The 25,088-nt window shown below is 48.5% G+C and overlaps 1 protein-coding gene across 2 annotated transcripts in view; it reads right to left on the bottom strand.

The window, feature by feature from the left end:
• The window catches only part of LOC116979259 (diacylglycerol kinase eta-like), a 116,636-nt gene that overhangs the window by 47,177 nt on the left and 44,371 nt on the right, over positions 1–25,088 (bottom strand). Inside the window, exons 1-2 of one of the 2 annotated variants that reach the window (XM_033030867.1) lie at positions 24,328–24,662; positions 1,965–2,075 (exon numbers count right to left, since the gene is read on the bottom strand). Coding sequence is in view for 1 of the 2 variants with exons in the window: in XM_033030865.1 (XP_032886756.1) it covers positions 1,965–2,075 (111 nt within the window). In the remaining variant the exon portion in view is untranslated. Of the gene's footprint in view, positions 1–1,964; positions 2,076–24,327; positions 24,663–25,088 lie in introns of those variants that run through there. The other variant, XM_033030865.1, reaches the window with a different exon arrangement.

Here is a 25,088-nt window from a genome sequence, read left to right as displayed (position 1 = left end):
AGTTCAGTTTATTGTCACGTGTACTAATAAAGCTTTTGTTGTGTGCTAACCAGTCAACGGAAAGCCAATACATGATTACAATCGAGCCATCCACAGTGTACAGATACATGATAAAGGGAATAACATGAATGATGTTTAGTGCAAGATCAAGCCAGTAAAGTCCGATCAAAGATAGTCCGAGGGTCACCAATGAGGTAGATAGTAGTTGTGGAAGGATAGAAACATAGAAACATAGAAATTAGGTGCAGGAGTAGGCCATTCGGCCCTTCGAGCCTGCACCGCCATTCAATATGATCATGGCTGATCATCCAACTCAGTATCCCGTACCTGCCTTCTCTCCATACCCTCTGATCCCCTTAGCCACAAGGGCCACATCTAACTCCCTCTTAAATATAGCCAATGAACTGGCCTCGACTACCCTCTGTGGCAGGGAGTTCCAGAGATTCACCACTCTCTGTGTGACAAATGTTCTTCTCATCTCGGTTTTAAAGGATTTCCCCCTTATCCTTAAGCTGTGACCCCTTGTCCTGGACTTCCCCAACATCGGGAGCAATCTTCCTGCATCTAGCCTGTCCAACCCCTTAAGAATTTTGTAAGTTTCTATAAGATCCCCTCTCAATCTCCTAAATTCTAGAGAGTATAAACCAAGTCTATCCAGTCTTTCTTCATAAGACAGTCCTGACATCCCAGGAATCAGTCTGGTGAACCTTCTCTGCACTCCCTCTATGGCAATAATGTCCTTCCTCAGATTTGGAGACCAAAACTGTAAGCAATACTCCAGGTGTGGTCTCACCAAGACCCTGTACAACTGCAGTAGAACCTCCCTGCTCCTATACTCAAATCCTTTTGCTATGAAAGCTAACATACCATTCGCTTTCTTCACTGCCTGCTGCACCTGCATGCCTACTTTCAATGACTGGTGTACCATGACACCCAGGTCTCGCTGCATCTCCCCTTTTCATAGTCGGCCACCATTTAGATAATAGTCTGCTTTCCTGTTTTTGCCACCAAAATGGATAACCTCACATTTATCCACATTATACTGCATCTGCCAAACATTTGCCCACTCACCCAGCCTATCCAAGTCACCTTGCAGTCTCCTAGCATCCTCCTCACAGCTAACACTGCCCCCCAGCTTAGTGTCATCGCAAACTTGGAGATATTGCCTTCAATTCCCTCATCCAGATCATTAATATATATTGTAAATAGCTGGGGTCCCAGCACTGAGCCTTGCGGTACCCCACTAGTCACTGCCTGCCATTGTGAAAAGGACCCGTTTACTCCTACTCTTTGCTTCCTGTTTGCCAGACAGTTCTATATCCACATCAATACTGAACCCCCAATGCCGTGTGCTTTAAGTTTGTAAACTAATCTCTTATGTGGGACCTTGTCGAAAGCCTTCTGGAAGTCCAGATACACCACATCCACTGGTTCTCCCCTATCCACGCTACTAGTTACATCCTCGTAAAATTCTATAAGATTCGTCAGACATGATTTACCTTTTGTAAATCCATGCTGACTTTGTCCAATGATTTCACCACTTTCCAAATGTGCTGCTATCCCATCTTTAATAACTGACTCTAGCAGTTTCCCCACTACCGATGTTAAACTAACTGGTCTGTAATTCCCAGTTTTCTCTCTCCCTCCCTTCTTAAAAAGTGGAGTTACGTTTGCTACCCGCTGGATGGTTCAGTTGCCTGATAACAGCTGGGAAGAATTCACCTCCACCCAGTCATCTCATAGGATACCACCAGCACCAGTAGCTGTGGTTATGTCAAAATATTTACCATGCCAATTGGGACAATTATTTCCATCCATCGCAGTGGGGAGTACTGGGAATGGCACATTGTGGGTAGGGATGAGGTGGGAACACACAGGGAAGGGATCTCACTCGACAGCAGTGACATCTCACGCCAGCCCGTACAATCATACACAAAGTGACGGGACATCTTGGTCCCCTTTACCTTTGCATCCTTGGCCCAGTACAGCGTCCTCCCTCTCAGTTTAAAGTACCTCTTCTTCCACCTCTGGAACGAGCTGGTCTGCTTCAGCAACAGTCCTTCAATGATGCTCTTCTGTGTAAAAAATAAAACGGCAGCCCATGAGTGAATGGGAGTGGAAGCAACTCACACAGTGATCTATGTTAGTTTGTGATGCAGTGTTTATCACAGTGTGGGATGTGTTACAGTCACGGTAAAACTCCCTGCACTTCCACTTATTACACTTGTTTTTCACTTCAAAAATAACCTTAATTCATCACAAAGTTTCTGCAAAAATAAAAGCAGTGGATGGTTTTTGTTTCTTGTATAATATTAGAACTAGAGCGTAGGAACTCCCAGAAATCTCCATTGACTGGTACCCCCCCTATTTCCCACTTACTGCTGCTCTCCTCCTTCCCCATACACTTATGCTTTCACATTCCCCCATTTACTGGAATGTAAATGTCAAATACTCTCAGGTCAGAGGAGCAAAGTACAAAGGAGTTTATTTACATGGAGGCTGGTGGGTGCCTGGAATGTGCTGCTGTGGAGGTGGTGGAGGCAGACATGACTGTGGCGTTTACAAGGCTTTTAGATCATAGAAACATAGAAAATAGGTGCAGGAGTAGGCCATTCGGCCCATCGAGCCTGCACCGCCATTCAATATGATCATGGCTGATCATCCAACTCAGTATCCTGTACCTGCCTTCTCTCCATACCCCCTGATCCCTTTAGTAACAAGGGCCACATCTAGCTCCCTCTTAAATATAGCCAATGAACTGGCCTCAACTACCTTCTGTGGCAGAGAATTCCACAGATTCACCACTCTCTGTGTGAAAAAAAATGTTATCATCTCAGTCCTAAAAGATTTCCCTCTTATCCTTAAACTGTGACCCCTTGTTCTGGACTTCTCCAACATCAAGGATAATCTTCCTGCATCTAGCCTGTCCAACCCCTTAAGAATTTTGTAAGTTTCTATAAGATCCCCCCTCAATCTTCTAAATTCTAGCGAGTACAAGCCGATTCTATCCAGTCTTTCTTCATATGAAAGTCCTGACATCCCAAGAATCAGTCTGGTGAACATTCTCTGTACTCCCTCTATGGCAAGAGTGTCATTCCTCAGATAGGCACTTGGATATGCATGGAATGGAGGGATATGTATCGCATACAGGCAGAGAAGATGAGTTTAACTTGGCATCATGTTTGGCACAAACATCACAGACCCAGCGCCCGTTTTATGTTCTAGAATAATGTTTACAGGACCCTGTCCCACCAAACACTCCCAGGACTGAAACATCACGGGCTAGATGATACTGAATAATGATCCTAGGACACACAATCCCAGATTTTTACAGACACACTCATGATTTCACTCTGGGGGCCGTTTCAAGTGAGAATGACTGTTCTCACATCATGGGTGATGTGAGTGTTCACACACACTCCCTATAAACTACATCACAGGTCCATGCTGCTGGTCTTTGTGGCTCAGTGTTCTTCCTCCAGCAGCCACTGTATTCAAACCACCTGTGTGGAACTGCAGATGCTGCTTATACACCGAATGTAGACACAAAATGTTGGAGTAACTCAGCGGGACACGCAGCATCTCTGGAAAGAAGGAATGGGTGACGTTTTGGGTCGAGTCGGGTCTGAAGAACGGACATGATCCAAAACGGCACCCGTTCCTTCTCTCCAGAGATGCTGCCCGCCCCGCTGAGTTACTCCGGCATTGTGTGTCTGTCTGCCTGTAGTTTGCACCTTGTTCGTAGCCGAGTGTTGGGTCTGACATTTCACTGAACTGGAATGGAGTCCAGCTCACCACTGATGCACCCAAACATCCTGAATGCTCCCCGCTAAAACTGAACAAGTTAAAGCTACCTCTCTTTAAGAAAGACACACACTCTAATTTTCACCTAACTAAGGCTTTCAGGAGGAATGTGAACAAGTCAGGAGGAATGTGAACACTGTAAGTGGCTCGATTGTCATCATGCATTGACTTTCCGCTGACTGGTTAGCACGCAGCAAAACCTGTTCACTGTACTTCAGTACACGGGACAATAAACTAAACTAAGTCCATGGGAATCTTGTTATTTTTAAATGATAATTAAAGCAAGGTTTCCTAGCACCATGCAGAGTGCTGAGTGGAAGATACTATATCCTGTCATCACATTATCAGGTACCCACCTGTAACAAAGTTAAATATTAGACACCTGGGCCGTAATAATTGACATTGCAGCAAAGTTAATGCAAAACAGGACACAGAGTGCTGGAGTAACTCAGCGGGTCAGGCAGTATCTCTGGGGAACAAGGATGTTTCAGGTAACGAGTCTGAAGAAACGTGCTGATCTGAAACGTCACCTATCCACGTTCCCCACAGATGCTGTCTGACCCGCTGAGTTTCTCCAGCTCTTTGTGTCTATTTTTGTAAACCAGCATCTGACAATAGACAATAGGTGCAGGAGTAGGCCATTCGGCCCTTCATGCCAGCACTGCCATTCAATGTGATCGACAGTTCTTTATTTCTATTACTTAATGTAACATCTTCCTGCATGCCTCACTGAGGTAGAATAAAACAAGAATCGACATAAAGCATATTTAAAGATGCAACTTTAGAGTCAGTAGTTGCTTTTAAGCAGATTGTTGAATTAAATAGCATAGTAAAGGCCCTTCAGCCCAACACTTACACACCGTCCAGCAAGCATCCATTTATACTAACACCATTTTACCCTCATCACCTTCCCATCAACTGTCCGCTCATTCTTCCATTCACCCCCACATCGGAACAATTTACAACGGCCAAATAACCCACCCACCGCACAACTTTGGGACCTGTGTGGAAACATAGAAACATAGAAAATAGGTGGAGTAGGTCATTCGGCCCTTCGAGCCTGCACCGCCATTCAATATGATCATGGCTGATCATCCAACTCAGTATCCTGTACCTGCCTTGTCTCCATACCCCCTGATTCCTTTAGCCACAAGGGCCACATCTAACACCCTCATAAATATAGCCAATGAACTGGCCTCAACTACCTTCTGTGGCAGAGAATTCCACAGATTCACCACTCTCTGTGTGAAAAATGTTTTTCTCATCTCAGTCCTAAAAGATTTCCCTCTTATCCTTAAACTGTGACCCCTTGTTCTGGACTTCCCCAACATCGGGAACAATCTTCCTGCCTGTCCAACCCCTTAAGAATTTTGTAAGTTTCTATAAGATCCCCCCTCAATCTTCTAAATTCTAGCGAGTACAAGCCGAGTCCATCCAATCTTTCTTCATATGGAAGTCCTGCCATCCCAGGAATCAGTCTGGTGAACCTTCTCTGTACTCCCTCTACGGCAAGAGGGAGTACAGAGAAAGCAGAACTCCTGAGAAAATGCAGTAATGGGAAGAACGTGCAAACTCCGTGCAGACAGCACCAGTTATCAGTATTGAACCTGGGTTGCTGGAGCTGTGAAGCAACGGTTCCACTGACTACACCTCCGTGTCACCGCAATACTTTTACTGACCTTGCAAGCCGTCAGGATTGCCCAGATGTTTGGAGTGTGGGAGGAAACTGGAGCACTCGGAAAAACCCGCGCTGTCACAAGGAGAACATACAAACTCCGTACAGACAGCACCCGTAGTCAGGATGGAACCCGGGTCTCCGGCGCCGTGAGGCAGCAACTCTACCGCTGCGCCACTGTGCTGCGCTAATTTTATTTTTACGATCTGCCACGTACAAAACCACGCTGACTATCCCTAACCAGCCCTTATCTACCTAAATGCATATATCACAAGATAAATCCATGTGTATGGGTTTATACCCTGGGTGGTGAATCTCTGGAATTCTCTGTCCCTGTACAATTATGGAGCCTGGATCTCAGGGGGTTATTTAAAGATGAAATAGATATGTTTCTGAAAGATTAGGGATGGGGAATGGAGCAGCCGAGGAGTTGATCAGAGGTGGTAGGACAGGGTCGAGGGGCTGAGTGGCCTGAGTGGCCTGCTCCTATTTCCCGTGTACACAGTGTGGGTGTCTGTGAGTGCATTGTGCGGCAGACTGACAGTGTTACATTGACCCTGTGGACAGGCTGGGCTGAGACCCCTCTGGCTACTCTATGCATTGTTGTCAATGAGAGCAGGCAAGATCGGTGTGTTCACGGGCAGGGCTGTTTACTGTAGTCTACTGCTGCATGTACACAGCAGACTGAATGATTCCCTGCCCATAACAAGCAACTCTTCAAACACAGATGCAAAACATCTGATGTAAAAATAGCATCGACATCTATAAATAGCACGAGGCAGTGTGGGAGACTGCCTGCCCTCTGCTCTCTCACGAGCTGCTCTGTCAGTGTGCAGAGTTCAGACAGCGCTGTCCTGCTGCACTGCACACACCCTCTGCTGCAGGCAGCGCTGCTGCTCCCCTCCCCCCCCGCCCGCAACCTGCTGCATTTCCCTATCCGCAGCACCACTGTTTCACAGCAGCCTTGCCTTCCTCTCTCCACCTTTAGTTTCTGCACCACCCACGTGGGCACGCCGACACTCCTTCTGTCCCTGTCCCACTAGAGTAGACCTTGTACATACCCTACCCCTTCACACCAACGCCTCACATCCCAAGCCCACCCCACCAGTGTCCAGTGTAGTGAGGTCTGTGGGACATACATCAGTCACCACAGTAGTGGAAGAGTTCTAGAGCACAGAACAGGCCTTTCGGCCCATCTCATATGATCATAGGTCATAGCATCAGGTTTAGGCCTTTCAGCCCACCCTAAGATCCTACTATCATATGTAGTGTTAGGCCACTCGGCCCATCGAGTCTGTTCCACCTCCTCCATGCTGACCAATATGCTTCCCCATTGCTGGTCCCATTTGCCCACCTTTGGTCCATATCCCACTAAATATTTCTCATCCATGTACCCGTCCAAATGTCTGTTCAATGTTGTTCTAGACCCTGCCTCAACTACCTTCTCCAGCAGCTTGTACTCTACACCCACCACCCTGTGTGTGGGACCGTTGCCCCTCAGGCTCCCGAACGACCCACAGACATGCAGTGGAAGTGACAATCCTTGTCCTTCACCCCTGGGGGCCTTGCAGACAGTGGTCACTGTCGGTCAGTGCAGAGCAAGATCCCACACACGGCCGCTCGATGGTGATGGGGTCACCCGGTCTCAGTGACGCAGTTGGACTGATCAGTCTTGGGGGAGGGTGGAGAACTCCCCCTTCCCCCTCCCCCACCCTCCCCGACACGGCCAGAATATCCCGTCCACCAACCTGAGACCACCGACGTGGCCAGGGCTTCACTCCTCATCCAGAGCACGTTGTCTCAGGGGGTCCCAGTGAAGCCCCCACCTGGACTCTTGCTCAAGGGGTCTGTAGGGGGGAGTCCAGTATCCTCAACAGCTGCCCTCAGACCCAAGGGCACTGCAGCAGTGGGCAAGGCTGGCACTAGGGCAGACTGGCTGTGGTAAGCAGAGCTCCCATCCCGGCAGTAAGGAATGGATGGCAGACTGTGGATGGGTAAGGATAAAGCTGGTAGCTGGTACGATCACCTCTGCTTTATGCAGCTGTTGTCTGATGCAGCCACTGTAAGTTGGCAGGGTTGTGTTCTGATTAGTCCATGAACTCCTAAACCCAGCCCCACCCTTCACACTGGAACCAGCTCCTCCCAGTCAATGTGCAAGGGTTAGGGACTGCTTGCTGTTTATGGGAAGAGTAGCAGCAGCAGCAGCATTTAACCCATTCAGTGAGTGCGCTGGAAGCAGAAGCAACAGACTTTGACAGACCACAGGGCATTAGCAGACGCTGTCTACACAAGGTGTGTGATGTGGCCAAACTCAGCCTCCAACCCCAATGAACACAATTATCAATCAAAGGCCAGCAGGACAGCACAGTGGCGCAGCAGGTAGAACCGCTGACTCACAGTACCAGAGACCCGAGTACAAACCTGACCTCCGGTGCTGTCTGCGTGGAGTTTGCACGTTCTCCCTGTGACTGCGTCGGTTTCCAAGACATGTGGGTTGGTTAATTGGCCCTATATAAATTACCCCAAGCTTGTAGGGTGGGATTTGCAAATGGGATAACGTAGAACTGTTGTGAATGGGAGATAGTGTGTTTTACTGCCGCGATAATGAGTGTTTGGCAGTTTGTAACACTACTTGGTACAAGAGTCTGTCTGCTGCTTCTAAATCAAAACAAATAAAAATCTGCTCAAAGATTGTAGGTGAAGCACTACAAAAATTGTATCTATCATCCTGCCCTCAAAACATACTAAGGATGGCCATTAACATTTCCTCTGACCCCAACCACGTTCTGAACAGTGAGTACAATTTGTTACCATCAAACCGGAGATATAGGGTTCCAAAATATAATAAGGTTAGAATGAGGGGCACTTCTGTTCACCAGTCAATCCTTGAACTAAACACGGTGCTTAATCTGTACGCTGACGGGCCATATTTGTGGTCTTCTGTTATTGTAATGTCTTGTCAAATGTGGGTGGTTTGGGATCCTGTCTCGATATCTTGATGCGCGTCCTCTATCGCCCCTCTTGTCTTCTTTGTGATGCTGTAAATGGAGCTTCTGTCATGCAAAACAAACTTCAGACTCGCTCTGACAATAAAGTATTATCGTATCGTAGATGGATGGTCAGTGTGGCCACAGGTGGCCAAAGGGCCTGTTTCCCTGCTGTATCTGAACTGAGGACAGGGTTGGCATTGTCCCTCCCAGAGATGGTGAGATCACTTTACCTCCTTACCCCCACCCACCCCTCAGCTCACTGCCCACAGTCCATCGGCCCCTCACCCCACCCACCCCTCACCCCACCCACCCACCCACCCCTCACCCCACCCCACCCCTCACTCCACCCACCCCTCACCCCACCCACCCCTCACCCACCCCTCACCTCACACCCCTCACCCCACCCGCCCCTCACCCCACCCGCCCCTCACCCCACATAGCCCTCACCCCACCCACCCCTCACCTCACACCCCTCACCCCCCCCCCCTCACCCCACCCACCCCTCACCCCCACCACCCCTCACCCCACCCGCCCCTCACCCCACCCGCCCCTCACCCCACCCACCCCTCACCTCACATAACCCTCACCCCTCTGCCGCACCCGCCCCTCACCCCACTGCTGACAGACCCTCACCACCCTCGCACTGGGCCACCACCCAAGCCCCAGCCTCCACGCATTATCTGAATGCACAGCATCCGACATGTCACAGATAGCCCACCACAAGAAGATCAGGTTCACAGCCTGCAAACTTCATCAAAGCTGAATGTGAATGGAAATATTTGTGGTTAATACCTTGACATAATAACCAAAGTAGCATCACGGTTACTGCACCATATCCTGCTTGCTGAACATATTGCAGATAAATCTACTTGGCGGCTGGTCTGCCCAGTCCTGAGTGTGATATTGTTGTTGTAGACCAGTCACGCAGTCCCACAGTTCAGAAACAGCCCTTCAGCCCAAAGCATCCATGCAGTCCTTTCTGCCCATCTACACTGTTCCCATTTACCTGCATTATGACTGTATCCTCCCATACTCTGCCTATTTAAGGATGTGTAGGAAATAACTGCAGATGCTGGTTTAAACCGAAGATAGACATAATGCTAGAGTAAAGGGCCTGTCCCACTGTACGAGGTAATTCAAGAGCTCTCCCAAGTTTAAAAAAAAATCAAACTCGTGGTTAGCAGGTAGAATGTACGTAGCGGGTACGTCGGAGCTCGGGACGTCTCTGAGCGGCTCGTAACGCTAACGGCAGGTACTCGGGATACGTGCTAAGCTCGTGAAGACTCGTGAAGATTTTTCAGCATGTTTTCAACATGAGAGCCCCGAGTACCTACGAATGGCTATTACCGTAAATCTCTGAGTTCGAATCAGGGGAAACTCGGGAGAACTTGAATTAGCTCGTACAGTGGGACAGGCCCATAACTCAGCGGGAGAGGCAACATCTGTGGGGAGAAGGAAGTAGGCAATGTTTCGGGTCAAGCCCCTTCTTCAGACTGATGAAGTCTGACTGATCAAGACATCAGATGAAGAAGGGTCTCGACCCGAAACGTTGCCTATTTCCTTTGCTCCATAGATGCTGCCTCACCCGCTGAGATTCTCCAGCATTTTTGTCTACCTTAGTTTATCCAATCTCTTCCCAGAACAGGTCCATTAATCCAGACACCATCCTGGTGAATCCCTTCCGCACTCTCTTCAGCCTCCTCCTTCCCAAAGTGTGGCCATCAGATCCGTATGCAACTCCTCATGTGTGGCCAAACCTGGAACATAACCTCCCAACTTTTATATTCTGTGATGACCCGTGTATCATCTGCCTTCCACACAACCCTGTTGATCTGTGTTGCCACTCTCAGGGAATCATGGACTTAGACCCAAGGTGCCTCTGGTCATCACCAATCCTCACCACCCAACCATTCGGTGTATATGCCCTACCTCTTATGGATTTCATTAAGTGTCTCACCTTGATCCTGTTGGGTTGAAATCCCCTCTGCTAATGCTTCACCCAACTTTCTATCTGATCCATACCCTGGACAACTCTCCTCAACTCCACCAACTCACTTTTGGCCAAGACTTCACACTGAGCCCATCTTCCCTGTCAGAGTGTTTAGTCCTTGCCGTGACTAACCACAGAGAGGAGGAATCCTCCCCACTAACCTGGCCAATGTTTTCCAACTATCACCAAACAAAACAGACCACTGGGTTCACTGAGAACACCGAGATCTCCTTTTAACTGCAAGCTTCCACACTTCGATCCTGACTACGGGTTCTGTCTGTGGAGAGTTTGCACGTTCTTCCTGTGGCCGTGACGTTTTTCTCCGGGTGCTCCGGTTTCATATGTTTTCTGGCCACTCAGCCCATCCCACTCAGTTTCCTCCCACATCCCAAAGACGTGTGGGGTTGTAGGTTAATTATACTGTTGAATTTAGAAGGATGAGCGGGTATCTTATTGAAACATATAAGATTATTAAGGGTTTGGACACGCTAGAGGCAGGAAACATGTTCCCGATGTTGGGGCAGTCCAGAACCAGGGGCCACAGTTTAAGAATAAGGGGTGAGGCATTTAGAACGGAGACGAGGAAACACTTTTTCACACAGAGAGTGGTGAGTCTGTGGAATTCTCTGCCTCAGAAGGCGGTGGAGGCCGGTTCTCTGGATAATTTTAAGAGAGAGCTAGATAGGGCTCTTAAAGATAGTGGAGTCAGGGGATATGGGGAGAAGGCAGGAACGGGGTACTGATTGTGGATGATCAGCCATGATCACATTGAATGGTGGTGCTGGCCTGAAGGTGTACTCGAATGGCCTACTCCTGCACCTATTGTCTATTGTCGATTTGTAAATTATCCCTAGTGTGTAGGAAAGACCTAATGTAAAGGTGATCTCTAGTCTGCACGGACTCAGTGGGCCGAAGGGCCTGTTCCAATGCTGTAACACTAAACTAAACACAAGTTGTGACTGCTTGACGGGTTTGAGATGGATAGAACAGGCCATCAGCCGGAGCAGTGGCAGCGAGCCAGTCAGCATGGAGGTGTCGGAGGCAGCATGGGTGAGGGTTAGAGGGTGTTGTGTCATTGAGGGAAGGTAACCTTGCCTGACATGAGAGAGGACATCATGTACTGGGCTTGACGGATCCACTACATGCACAGGCAGAACGATGACAATATTTGCATAATGAATAGGCAAATTAAATAAATACATATGAATTATGTTGAGATCAGAGCAGCAAAGAGGAAATGTAAGCCTTTCCTGAGATGTTTACAGCTCCTGTTCATCACTGGCAGCTGTTTAAACAAAGACTCTATATATAGAGATTTGACCCAATTGGCGTGACTCATGTTATCTTCTTTGAAATCATAGATATAATCAAACAGGTTTGGTGCAGAGCAAGGCTTGCCGTGCACGATCCCACCACACACACACATTCCCCAGCAGAGACGCCACCACTCCATGCCAGCCTGCTCCTGGGCCTGGCCAAGAAGGCCCCTCACTGGTCCAGTCAATGGACAGACCAGGGTTCCCCCAGAGCCACCCGCCTGCCCTCTCCTGAGGACCCGTCCTTGTCCCATATCCCTGGAGGGTGAGCTCGCTGTGTCCACTGGCTCTCTGGAGGCTTTGCAACCTCATGGGTATTGTAGGGGCTGGGGTCCATTTTGTAAATACAAGATAGATACATTTATTTGTCACATGTACCAAGTTGTACAGTGAAATGTGTAGGCACCCATAAGGAGGCTCCCTCTGCACTATCCTCTTACACAACCCCAGGTCAGTGGATAGGGTCAAGTTTGGCCCCAGGCTGAACTAAACAATTTGTGCAGACATGCAGGATTCTGGTTATGAAAGACACTGAACATGATCCTGTTTCTGGCCGATGCCTTGATCCATAACAGTTGCAAACTAAAATATAAACTCTAAACTAAATATAAACATTGTCGACAGAGAGTGAAGTTCCTTCTGTGCTACTCCACGTTGGCTCTGGCCTTTCATTCATCCAACTCCATCTACACAAAACACAGACTCCAGCACCTGCAGTCTCTCGTGTCTCCAGTTAGGAACCTGTTGGCCAGAGATACTTCACACTAAATGCCCCAGGTGCTGGGAGTGAGGCAGCACAAGGCACACAAAGCACCATTGGGCCTCCTGTCTGCCATTCAATGGTTATGTTCTTCTGCTGTAAAGCACAGCTGTCCCAACCCCAGGCAGCACAGTGGCGCAGCAGTGGTAGAATTGCTGCCTTACAGCGAATGCAGCGCTGGAGACCTGGGTTCCATCCCGATTATAGGTGCTGTCTGCGTGGAGTTTGTACGTTCTCCCCGTGACCCGCGTGGGTTTTCTCCGAGCTCTTCCGTTTCCTCCCACACTCCAAAGACGTGCAGGTTTGTAGGCTAATTGGCTTGGTAAATGTAAAAATTGTCCCTAGTGGGTGTTAATATGCGGGGATTGTTGGTCGGCACGGACCCGGTGGGCCAAAGGGCAGGTTTCCGCGCTGTATCTAAACTAAGATTACACCCCAGTCTATGACCCAGTCTCAGCCACTTGTGACCAAACCCCGCCATGTTCCTGAGAAACATGATCAGCAATGGAGGAGTAGGGATGTGTCGAGGGCAAGGGCAACAGATCACAGCCTTGGCTCCTTGTCTGCACACAGGCGAGAACTGGTAAAGTAAATAACTGGGCTAAATCAAACTCGGCACACGAGGTCAACCAATAGATAATAGACAATAGACGCAGGAGTAGAGGCCATTCGGCCCTTCGAGCCAGCACCGTCATTCACTGTGATCATGGCTGATCATCCACAATCAGCACCCCGTTCCTGCCTTCTCCCCATATCCCCTGACTCCGCTATCTTTAAGAGCTCTATCTAGCTCTCTCTTGAAAGTATCCAGAGAACCGGCCTCCTGACTGCAGTGGGAAACCAATGGTTCAAGAACTGATTCACTGATGGGCTCAGCTCTTCACACACACGTTGCAAAGCTGCCTGGAGTCATAGAGTGATACAGCGCGGAAACAGGCCCTTCGGCCCACCTTGTCCACACCGACCAACATGCCCCATCTACACTAGTCCGTCTTGCCTGTATTTGGGTCTTATCCCTCCAAACCTGTCCTATCCATGAACCTGTCCAAATGTATTTTAAATATTGTGATGGTCCCTGCCTCAACTATCTACTCTGGCAGCTCCTTCCATACATGCACCACCATTTGCGCTAAAAATTGCCCCTCAGGTACCCATTACATCTTTCCCTCCCTCACCTTAAACTAATGTCCTCTGTTTCTCGATTCCCCTACTCTGGATAAACGATTCACCGTGTCTTTTCATCTCATGATTTTCTACACAGTGTTAGCAGCTTGATACAATACGATATGATTTGATAGAATTTTATTTAACCCAGGAGGGAAATTGATCTGCCAACACCAGGTACATGCTCCAGCAGCGTGTTCCATGCACCCACCACCATTTGTACTACATATTGCCCCTTGGCACCTCTTCACACTTGTACTTATTTTGAACTCACTCATCAGAGCCATTATTCGGGTGATTTGCTCCCACCTTTTTCTGCACTCAGGTAGAACAAACCCCAATGTGCAACAGAAATCCCAATCACAACTCACCATTCTGAGAGACTACTGGGTGTCAACAGGCTGGGAAGCAGGTCTTTGCCTGGCCTCATCTTTCCCTGACCCAACTAACCCAGAGAAGGGACTGGCTTGGTGATGCATGCTCCAACTATTCTGACAGAAACAGGATGGCTTTAGTGACTGGAGCTGGTCGTACGGCACGGTGGTGCAGCGGTAGAATTGCTGCCTTAAAACGCCCTAGACCCAGATTCGATCCTGACTATGGGTGCTGTTTGTACAGTGTTTGTACATTCTCTGTGTGACCATGTGGGTTTTCTCTGGGTGCTCTGATTTCCTCCCGCACCCCAAACACATGCAATGTTGTTGGTTAATTGGCTATGGTTAAATAAATTGTAAACTACTGTCCCTAGTGTGTGGGATAGTGCTAGTATGTGAGGCGATCGCTGGTCGGCGCGGACTTGGTGGGCCGAAGGGCCTGTTTCCACGCTGCATCTCTAATGACTAAAGTCTAAGGAATGTCGGGCAAGTGTTATTGAGAGACTGAAATATAACCTGTAGTCCCACACCCTCTCCGGATATCCGCCACCTCCGAGAAAGGGCTAACACCGAGTTATCTAGGAGATAAAGGGAGAAATGCGAGCTCTCAGGTATGCTGAGAATGCAGCTGAAAGCACTCATGCAGCCTGAGATGCAGGGGAGGTGGTGAGGAGCGGAGAATCTGCCAGCAGACAACACCATTGTGTGGAGGCTGCAGGGAGTCTGGAGCAAGGTGCAGGAGGTCTACACTGTGGTGGTCCAACTCACGGGATGTGGGACAATGGGCAGTGTCTCTTCCCTACCCCCCAGAGGCTTACGGGACACAATGGGACATCTTTCTGCCCTCAGCAACAGTGTCCATGAACGTGAGTTACCACCTTACTGCTCCCTGCTTCCCTCCCCACACCCCTGCTTCATCTCTGGGTCATTCCCAATGGAACCCAGGCAGCAGGCTTCCAGGATGTGTGTGAACAAATCACAGTGTTATCGCACAGGAGAAGGCCACTCGGTCCATCCATCCTGTACTTCCTCCATGCTGGATCAATCTAGCCAGCCCCACTGCCCTTCCGGACAATGGATTTCCTTTCAGATGCTTATCCAGATTGCTGCTAAAATCTACACTTGAAGCTTCTCCCATCATCTCAACCTCGCTGTGCATTCCAGACACCAGCCAATCACTGCATGCAATCATTTATCCTCAGAGCATTTTGCTTTTCTTTTACCAATCATCATTATCCTCCTAGGTCTCTCTGCCAATGGGAACAACTTCTCTCTGTTCACACCCTTCGTGTGTATAAATGTCTCCACCAGCTCTACTACAACTCTGCCGTCTCCAGGAGAACATCTCCCATCCATCCACAGAGGTCCCTCTTCCAGAAACAAACTGCTAGAGAAACCCAGTGGGTGGGTCAGGCAGCAACAGTGGATATGGTGAAGATGTTTGAATGATCATTAGGTCCTGGTAGTATACAGTTACTGAGGCCAGCGGTGAATGTCATGACGGCTAAGCTGCCACTGGTCGGTTACTACTCTAGCAGGAAAGCAAGAGAAGTAAACAATAACCTCTTTGATCAAACATTGCCAGAATGAGAGGTCAACCAAAGATTGTAGAAATGGATGATCAAGAGAAGATCGAATACAAGAGAGGTTGGTTTATCTGTCTCATAGATCTGAGATGGGATCAAACTTGACATCTATTAGTGTTGGTATTGAGTTATCAATGTTGTGTGTACTGAGTTACAGAGAAAATCTTTGTTCGGTGTTCTATCCAAGAAAACATACCACACACGTTGACATCAAGGTAGTCCTAAGATTAAAAACACAATGCAGAATAGAGTGTCCCATCTACAGAGAAAGTGCAGACATTAAAAGTCCAAGGGCCGAAAAGCGATAAGACCGGGAGATCAAGCATTTATCCTTATCACATGACAGGTCCATTCAAGAGTCAAACACCCAGTTGGTGAGAGGGTATGGAGTGTATAGATGGGTTTGGTTGCAAAAATGGTGTTGAAGGTGGAGCTGTAGTAGATGGATAGGAACGTGAAGTAGGTGTTCCAGAGATGAGCGTTGAGTCCAGGAGATGGCATCTACTGGAGACTTGTGGCGATGATACGAGACTCGCAGTGGATCAAGGCTGTCTGGGAAGCTGGAGCTGATGCACAAAATCATTGGTCTCTCTAAACAATTCATGACACTGGATGTCCGAGCCACTGGATGGTAATCACGTGACACACTGCCTAGATGTTGCTTGGTACCGGGATGGCTGTGACTTAGTTTGGTTTGGCTTGGTTTGGTTTGGTTTAGGTTGGTTTGACTTGGTTTAGTTTATCGTCATGTGTACATCGGTACAGTGAAAAGCTGTTTTGTTGCGTACAGGTAGGAACCTCAGAAAGAAGTATGGAGAGGATAAAGATATTCCTTCCAGTGGCCGGGGCTGGTTCTGAGGACATGGCCGGGGTCTACATCCAGGCCAGTTTCTCCCTGTGGTTCGCTCTCAGGAAGACCGGTCTAACGTCCACGCCAGTCACAGTGACACATCCGCGACAGTGACTGTGACACATCCATGTCAGTGACTGTGACACATCCACGTCAGTGACTGTGAGTTCAGGCACATCCCAGGCTGATGGGGATGTCTCTCTGGGGTTGGGGCAGGGTTAGCATAGACAGGTAATAGATGATTGGCACAGGCTCAGTGTGCGTGGAGCCAGTTTCCATGCTGTGTGACTCTGTGACATTACAGGGCATGTTTAAACACTCTCAGCATCACTGCGTAAGGAGCAGTGGGTGTTTCTTCATGGATTAACAGATGAAAGCCAGAAATGAATAGCCTGTTTAAACATGCCCTTTTGCGTCATGGAGTGACATGGAGCAGAGAAACTGGGCCTTTCAGCTCACTGAATCTATGCCAGCAATTAAACTCCCCTCTAAACGAGTCCTACTCCTGCATGAAACGTTCTTCTTGCAGTAAACATTATACCCTTTATCCTGCATCTGCCTAATGTGGACAGCTAGGTTATAATCATGAAAAGTCTTTCTGCTAAATGGATAATATGCAACAAACAGGCTTGACAATACATGAAGTAAACTAAACTACACTAGTCTGAAGAAGGGTTTTGGCCAACATGTCACCATTACTTCTCTCCGGAGATGCTGCCTGACCTGCTGAGTTATCCAGCACTTTGTGTCTATCTTCAGTGTAAACCAGCAACTGCAGTTCCTTCCTACACATTTTGTCCACTCCACTGCAAAATCTCCTCAAGGTATGCCTACTTTGAAGAAGGTCTCCTCCTGTCTCTGACAGGGGTCTGAAGAAGGGTTTGGACCCAAAACGTCACCTCTTCATTCCCCCCAGAGATGCTGCCTGCCCTCCAGTATATTCTATCTATCTTTGACTTGAACCAACATTTGCAGTTCTTTCCAACACTAAATTAAACTAAATTGCTCACCTTGTTCTCCCTTCCGCGACTCATTCAGCTTTAGAACCATGGGGTGCTCATGTCAAGCCTCCAGTCCAGACTCATTTACTGGTTCACTGCCAGACATCACAGTGAAGGGATGCTTCACAGACAGAGGTGTCGACTTGCAGATGGAACTTCAAGCAGAAGGCTAGTTGTCTTCTCAAATAACTAAAGATCCCAATGAGTTACTCAACAATAATAATAATAATAATACATTTTATTTATGGGCGCCTTTCAAGAGTCTCAAGAACACCTTACAAAAATTTAGCAGGTAGAGGAAAAACATGTAAGTGGAATGAAATAAATAGTAGAAACATGACTAGTACACAAAGTAAAGACAGAATTCCATTCAAAACACAATATGAGGCAATTAATGCACAGATGAAAAGGGAGGGGGACGTGGGGCTAAGGATAGGCAGAGGTGAAGAGATGGGTCTTGAGGCGGGACTGGAAGATGGTGAGGGACACGGAATTGCGGATCAGTTGGGGGAGGGAGTTCCAGAGCCTGGGAGCTGCCCTGGAGAAGGCTCTGTCCCCAAAACTGCGGAGGTTGGACTTGTGGATGGAGAGGAGACTGGCTGATGTGGATCTGAGGGACCGTGAGGGTTGGTAGGGGGAGAGGAGGTCAGCGAGATATGGGGGGGCCAGATGGTGGAGGGCTTTGTAGGTGAGGACCAGGATTTTGTAGGTGATCCGGTGGGAGATGGGAAGCCAGTGAAGTTGTTTGAGGACTGGAGTGATGTGATGCCAGGATTTGGTGTGGGTGATGAGTCGGGCGGCTGAACAATGAACAATATTATACCTAAACCAAAACCTGGTATGTTTATTTTAGCACAAGAAATTGCAAATGCTGGTTTATAGAAAAAAACAAAGTGCTGGAGTATGTCAACACATCAGGAGCCTCTCCGGAGAACATGGTTAGGTAACGTTTTGGTTCGGGAACCTTCTTCAGACTGGTATGTTTAAAATACCCAGGCATTACTTCAATGCTTTCATAGGACTTTCTTACACAGTTTAGCTAATGCATTTGTTGCATTATAATGTATGCATTTTCTGTCTAAAGATGGGTCCCAACCAGAAACATCATCTGTCCATTTCCCTCCACAGATGCTGCCTGGCCCGCCGAGTTCCCCCAGCATGGTCCATTGCATTACAACAGTAATTGTATTACATTAAATACTTGCTGCAGGATCTCCTGAGCCTTTCTGAGTGGTTCGATGCCCTGTATAAATGCATGCTCTTTCTCTCTCTGTATCATTGAGATTCCTAGACAAGCAACTGCAGATAATGGAAAGATGAACAAAACACAAAGTGCTGGTCAGGCAGCATCTGTGGAGGGAATGTGAAGTATCGGTTTTGGAGATTTCGCAGTGGAGTAGTCAAAATATAGAAGCAAGGAACTGCAGACACTGGTTTACCAAGGAATCAATCTGAGGCAGTGTCCCAACTTGAATTGTTACACATCTATGTTCTCCACAGATGCTGCCTAACCCGCTGAGTTACTCCAGGACTCTGTGAAACGTCACCTATCCATGTTCTCCACAGATGCTGCCTGACCCGCTGAGTTAGTCCAGCACTATGTCTGTGTCTTTCCCTTTTCTCGGCTTCGGACCCATCTCCAGTTTGAGGACTCACCGCCTATCCATTCCTTCCTGCCCCAGTGTTACGCCAGCACTTTGTGCTTTGCGCTAAATCATTGTTGAACAAGGACTTTGGGGATGACGGTGAAACAAGTAATACATCGTACACTCTAATGGCTTTGTGTGATGATCTGGAGCCGAGAAGTGTGGGCTGAAGTTCCCACTGTGCAGCTTAAACGGTGCCTGGAGGAGGCAAGGCCAGAGATGTTGCGGTGAGTGTGCTATGTAGTCATCGGTGGTTGACACACAGCCAAGTGATGGTGTGAAGGGAAAGCCTCAGTCGGGCATTCACCGTGAAGGGATGAACAGGAGAGCAATGGTGGGTGTGGTGGGGTAATGACAATCCCACACAGGACAGTCTCCATTGCTTTCTCCCTGTGGCTCCCTGATCACTACCAAGGCAACTAAAAACAGAACTTCACAAGCAGCCACTAAAAATAACCCCCAAAATTCCCAAAACAGATTGGAGAATTGCTTTGATAACCATCTTCTGCTGTTACGTGGTAATATCTTGCCAGCTGGAATGTCGCTGCTTAAAGAGTCGACAGTTAGAACCTTTTTTTCCTACTTGATGTCAAAGACTCGAGGGCATAGATTTAAAGTCAGAGGGGGGGTGTTTAGGATGGATGTGTGTGGCGGGTGGCAGGTGGCGGGTGCCCGGGGTGGATATGTCAGCATTGTTGAAGAGGCTCTTGGCTAGCACATGGATATGCATGGAGTACGGGACCAGGTGCAGGAAGAGGAGATTAGTCTAACCTGGCATCATGTCTGGCATGGACATTGTGGGCTGAAGGGCCTCATCATGTGCTGCACCATCCTGTGTTCTAAATGATGTCATGTTAAGGAGCGCACATTGTCAGAGAGAGCCAACCATGTATATTTGTGGAGCCCATTAGTATTCTTCAACACCAAGCTGAGGACACATTTGAACTCCTGAAGATTTGGCAACAGAAGAAGCTCTTCTCCGACACATTTGGACTGCTGACCGAAATGTTGTTCAACACGACAAGATTAAATCATTGCCTCAAACCTCACATGACAAGGGACAGAAGTGTTTCTGGGGAGAATTCTGAAGTTCCGCGTTAAAACAAAGGATCATGCAGCCAAAATAAATACCATGTGATGGAATAGTTCGGTGGGTCAGGCACCATCTCTGGAAGACATAGACTGGTGATGTTTAGGGTCAGACTCATGCTGGCCATAATAGAACCATGTTCTCAGTATTTGGTGAGACCATTAGGAAAGACCAATCACTACCTTATTAGGAGAATAAAATGGATCAGATTGACTGAGCCAGCATTTGCTCACTGTCCACTAATGGACACAAAGCACAGGAGTAACTCAGCGGGTCAGGCAGCATCTGTGGAGAACATGGCTAGATGACGTTTCACAGAGAGCCGGAGTAACTCAGAGGGTCAGGCAGCATCTGTGGAGAACATGGCTAGGTGACGTTTCACAGAGTGCTGGAGTAACTCAGCGGGTCAGGCAGCATCTGTGGAGAACATGGATTGGTGATGTTTCGGGTCGGGCCCCTACTTCAGACTGCCGTTTTGCTCAGTGTCATTCCCCCTCTAACTGCCCCACTCTCAGCATTCATTCCCTGCACCAGCGCAGTGTCTGCAGTACGTACCGTCTACACAATGCGCTGTAATTACTCAACTAGGAGTAACTTCTGCAGCACCTTTCCTACCTGCAGCCTCTACCACAGGAAGGACAAAGGCAGCAGGTACAGAGGAACACCATCTGCAGGTTCCACTCTAAGCCACACTCAGCACAGACTGGACAATATATCAGAGTTGCATCCTCACTGGGTCTGAAGCCCTCTCAACACCACAATGGAGGCTGCGACCGGACCCCGGGGATTCGGAGGTTTACCGCAGGTCTGGTAGACGGGAACACCGGGAGCCCGCGGGTCTCTGCTGGGAGACCGCTTTTCGGAGCTTCCCCAACGGCGACTTCACCCGCCCGAGTTGCGGGGTTGAAGAGTTCCTGGAGCGTGGCTTTTATTTACATCATCGCCCCGCGCGGCTTGGAATGGCTGCGGGACTTTGCCAGCGCCCGCCCGGGGCCCCAACACCAAGACCCGGTGCGTGGCCTTGCATCACCCGGCGCGGCATAAATGGCTGCGGGACAATTGCCATCGCCCACCGGGGGCTTTGACTTTGACTCTGACATCGAGAGGGGAATGGGAAGTGCAGGGGAGAGATAAGTTTTTGCCTTCCATCACAGCGAGGAGGAGATGCGCTGTGATGGATGTTTGTGTCAATTGTGTTGTGTCTTGGTTCTTTTTTGTGTGTATGACTGCAGAAACAACATTTCGTTTGAACCCCTTGGTTAGGGATTGTCACTGTTGCCAAACCCTGACTAATGAATGAACAAAACATAAATGAACATGTTCCATGGCAGCGTTAGCAGAATTGATAAACCAATAAGTCACTTTAAGGTGAAGGGGGAAAAGATTTAATGAGAATCTGAGGGGTAGCTTTTTCACACAAAGGGTGGTGGTGGGTGTATAGAATGAGCTGCCAGAGGAGGCAGTTGAAGCTGGGACTATCGCAACGTTTAAGACACAGTTAGACAGGAACGTGGATAAGACAGGTTTAGAGGAACATGGGCCAAACATGGGAAGATGGGACTAGTGTAGATGGGACATGCTGGTCACTGTGCCACTCAATGACTCTAATAAGTCACTGCATTGTGGTCAATGGAGCCCAGCAGCAGAGGGTGATGGGTGAAGGGCTGTGCATTATGGGCAGCAGGTCTTTGCTCACTGCAGTTGTACAGGGTCTTGGTGAGACCACACCTGGAGTATTGCGTACAGTTTTGGTCTCCAAATCTGAGGAAGGACATTATTGCCATAGAGGGAGTGCAGAGAAGGTTCACCAGACTGATTCCTGGGATGTCAGGACTGTCTTATGAAGAAAGACTGGATAGACTTGGTTTATACTCTCTAGAATTTAGGAGATTGAGAGGGGATCTTATAGAAACTTACAAAATTCTTAAGGGGTTGGACAGGCTAGATGCAGGAAGATTGCTCCCGATGTTGGGGAAGTCCAGGACAAGGGGTCACAGCTTAAGGATAAGGGGGAAATCCTTTAAAACCGAGATGAGAAGAACTTTTTTCACACAGAGAGTGGTGAATCTCTGGAACTCCCTGCCACAGAGGGTAGTCGAGGCCAGTTCATTGGCTATATTTAAGAGGGAGTTAGATGTGGCCCTTGTGGCTAAGGGGATCAGAGGGTATGGAGAGAAGGCAGGTACAGGATACTGAGTTGGATGATCAGCCATGATCATATTGAATGGCGGTGCAGGCTCGAAGGGCCGAATGGCCTACTCCTGCACCTAATTTCTATGTTTCTATGTTTCTATGTCTTACAGATGATTCCAAGTTTGTGGAAGTTGGGAGAGCTCTGGAATGTCACGTCTGAAGGAGCAAAGGGACAGGAAAGAATTCCAGCAACAAGTGAAGGAAGGAAGGAAGGAGGGAGAGAGAGAGAGAGAGAGCGGGGCGGTGGAGGGAGCTGACTGTATGGACACTGGGCACATGGTCAGTCCTGTGGCAAACTGCATACTGAGACTGTGCGCAGCTTGGCACAGCCAAAGTCAGTAACAGAGGGTGGGCACAGTCCTATGGACCATAGGAGTCCCCACATACAGTTCCTGTATCAATATATACGTACAGGCTTCATTAATACATATTATAGTATTATCTTTAATTTAGTGATACAGCATGGTAACAGGCCCCGAGTCCACGCCGGGTTCACTGTTCTCTGTTTTACCACTGTGTCATCCACCCCCTACACACTAGGACCAATGTTTAGAAGCCAATTAACCTACAAACCTGCACATCTTTGGGATGTGAGAGGAAACCAGAACACCCAGAGAAAACCCACGTGGTTACAGGGAGAAAGTATAAACTCTAAATGGACAGGACCTGAAGTCAGGATTGAACAACCCGTGTATTTGGCGTTGTGAGGCAGCAGCTCTACCAGCTGCGCCCGTCTGCTGCCCTGGACTCACGGTCACCCGTGTGGAGAAGCGGGGGGCGGGGGTTGAACGCGGGGCCTTCATACATGTAAATCGGCGTTTGTAATGTAATGTCACTCTATCTCGGTGCACATGCCAATAACACCAAACTGTTCACCTCCGCTGGTAGACGACTCCAGCTCCAAACTCCACTGAGAAAACCCCTCCCTCTCCGATACACAGCGCTGGAGGAACATCGAGTCATAGAGTGATACAGCGTGGAAACAGGCCCGTCGGCCCAACTTGCCCACGCCGACCATCATGTCCCATCTACACTAGTCCCACCTGCCCGTGTTTGGTCCACACCCTCTAAACCTGTCATATTCATGTACCTGTTCAACTGTCTCTTAAATGTCGTAACAGTATCTGCCTCACCTCCACCGGTAGCCCGTTCCATACACCCACCACACTCACTAAAAAAGTTAGTCCTCAGATTCCTATTAAACCTTTCCGCACACACACGCAGACACACATGCAGACACACATGCACCCACACTGACACACACACACACTGACACACACACACTGACACACACGCACAGACACACACGCACAGACACACAGCTATTTCTCTCCCTTAGTTCAGATGAAGTGCGGCATAGTTGTAATATTCGCTGTTTCACTTTCCTCACAAGTTTGTTGACTGGCCGAGTTCCCCCAGTACTTTCGTTCATTTTACATCACAGTTCACAGGCAGCTGAAACTTCCGTTCTCTGCCTGGAATAGGTCTTAAAATACACTCCTGTGACTCGGCTGTTTCTGTTCTCTTTGCCATTTCACAAATACCACACACCAAAAATACTTTTTTACACTTGAAATCTCATTTAATTCTGGGAACGTCCCTCCACCTCGCAGCCTCTACAGACACTTCGAAAGAAACTCACTGCCGCTAATGTATCATAAAATATATCGTGTCAACCACTCCTCCACTACGGTCTCTTGGTGGGAAATACATCTGAGAGCAAACGACAGAATAAAATGTCAGCACCTTATCATCACCTGCTTTGTATCCTCGTTTTACAATCAGTACAATCTGTCACAAGTGGAATCATTTCAAGAAATAATGTTCAAACATTCCTTCCCTTTGCACAACCACCCTCCATAAATCAAATGGGAATCAAACACTCGACCTGTGAGCTGGAGAGTCCACGCTGTCCTTCCCGAGTATCGGCAACGTCTCGCACATCAACTAGAAGCCTCGCCTCGCCTCCTCTCCTGCTCTGAGCGCTGGCAGTGATTGGGTTAAATCCTCAGTCAGGTAGGTCAGGGGCAGGCAAGTGTGTGTAAGCAAGCTGGAAGATGTGGCATTCCAGCAGAGGGGAGGGTGAACTCACAGATACATCGGTGCAGCCATGCATGTGGGTGGCAGGGAGTGTGGGAGAGAGTGTAGGTGCCTGTGTGTGGAGGTGGGGTTAGTGAGCCTGTCTCTCTTCAGAGTGTGTTGGGAGGTGTGGGTGTAGAGTTAGTGTGTCTATCTGTAGGGGTGTGTTGTGGAGGTGAGGTGTGGAGTTAGTGTGTGTCTGTGTTTCTGTGCTGAAGAGGTAAGGTATGGAGTTCAGTGTGTGTTTGCGTGTGGGTGTGTGTGGAGGTGAGGTGTGCAGTTGGTGAGTGTGTGTGTGAGGTGTGAGTAGCTGGTGTATCGGGCTGTGCTGTAGAGGTGAGGTGTGGAGTTGTGAGTGTGTGGAGGCGATTGTGGAGTTGTGTGTGTTTAGAGGTGAGGTGATGAATTAGTGTGTGTGTGTGTGTGGAGGTGAGGTGTGTGTGTGTGTGTGTGTGTGTGTGTGTGCGTCTGTGTGTGTCTGTGTGTGTGTGTGTCTGTGTGTGTGTGTGTGTGTGTCTGTGTCTGTGTGTGTCTGTGTGTGTCTCTGTGTGTGTGTGTCTGTGTGTGTCT

This window comes from Amblyraja radiata, chromosome 12 (assembly GCF_010909765.2).
Source record: "Amblyraja radiata isolate CabotCenter1 chromosome 12, sAmbRad1.1.pri, whole genome shotgun sequence".
NCBI classification, from domain to species: Eukaryota; Metazoa; Chordata; class Chondrichthyes; order Rajiformes; family Rajidae; genus Amblyraja; species Amblyraja radiata.
Note: the sequence above shows the minus strand (reverse complement) of the source record. Positions and strands in the feature narration are given on the sequence as shown.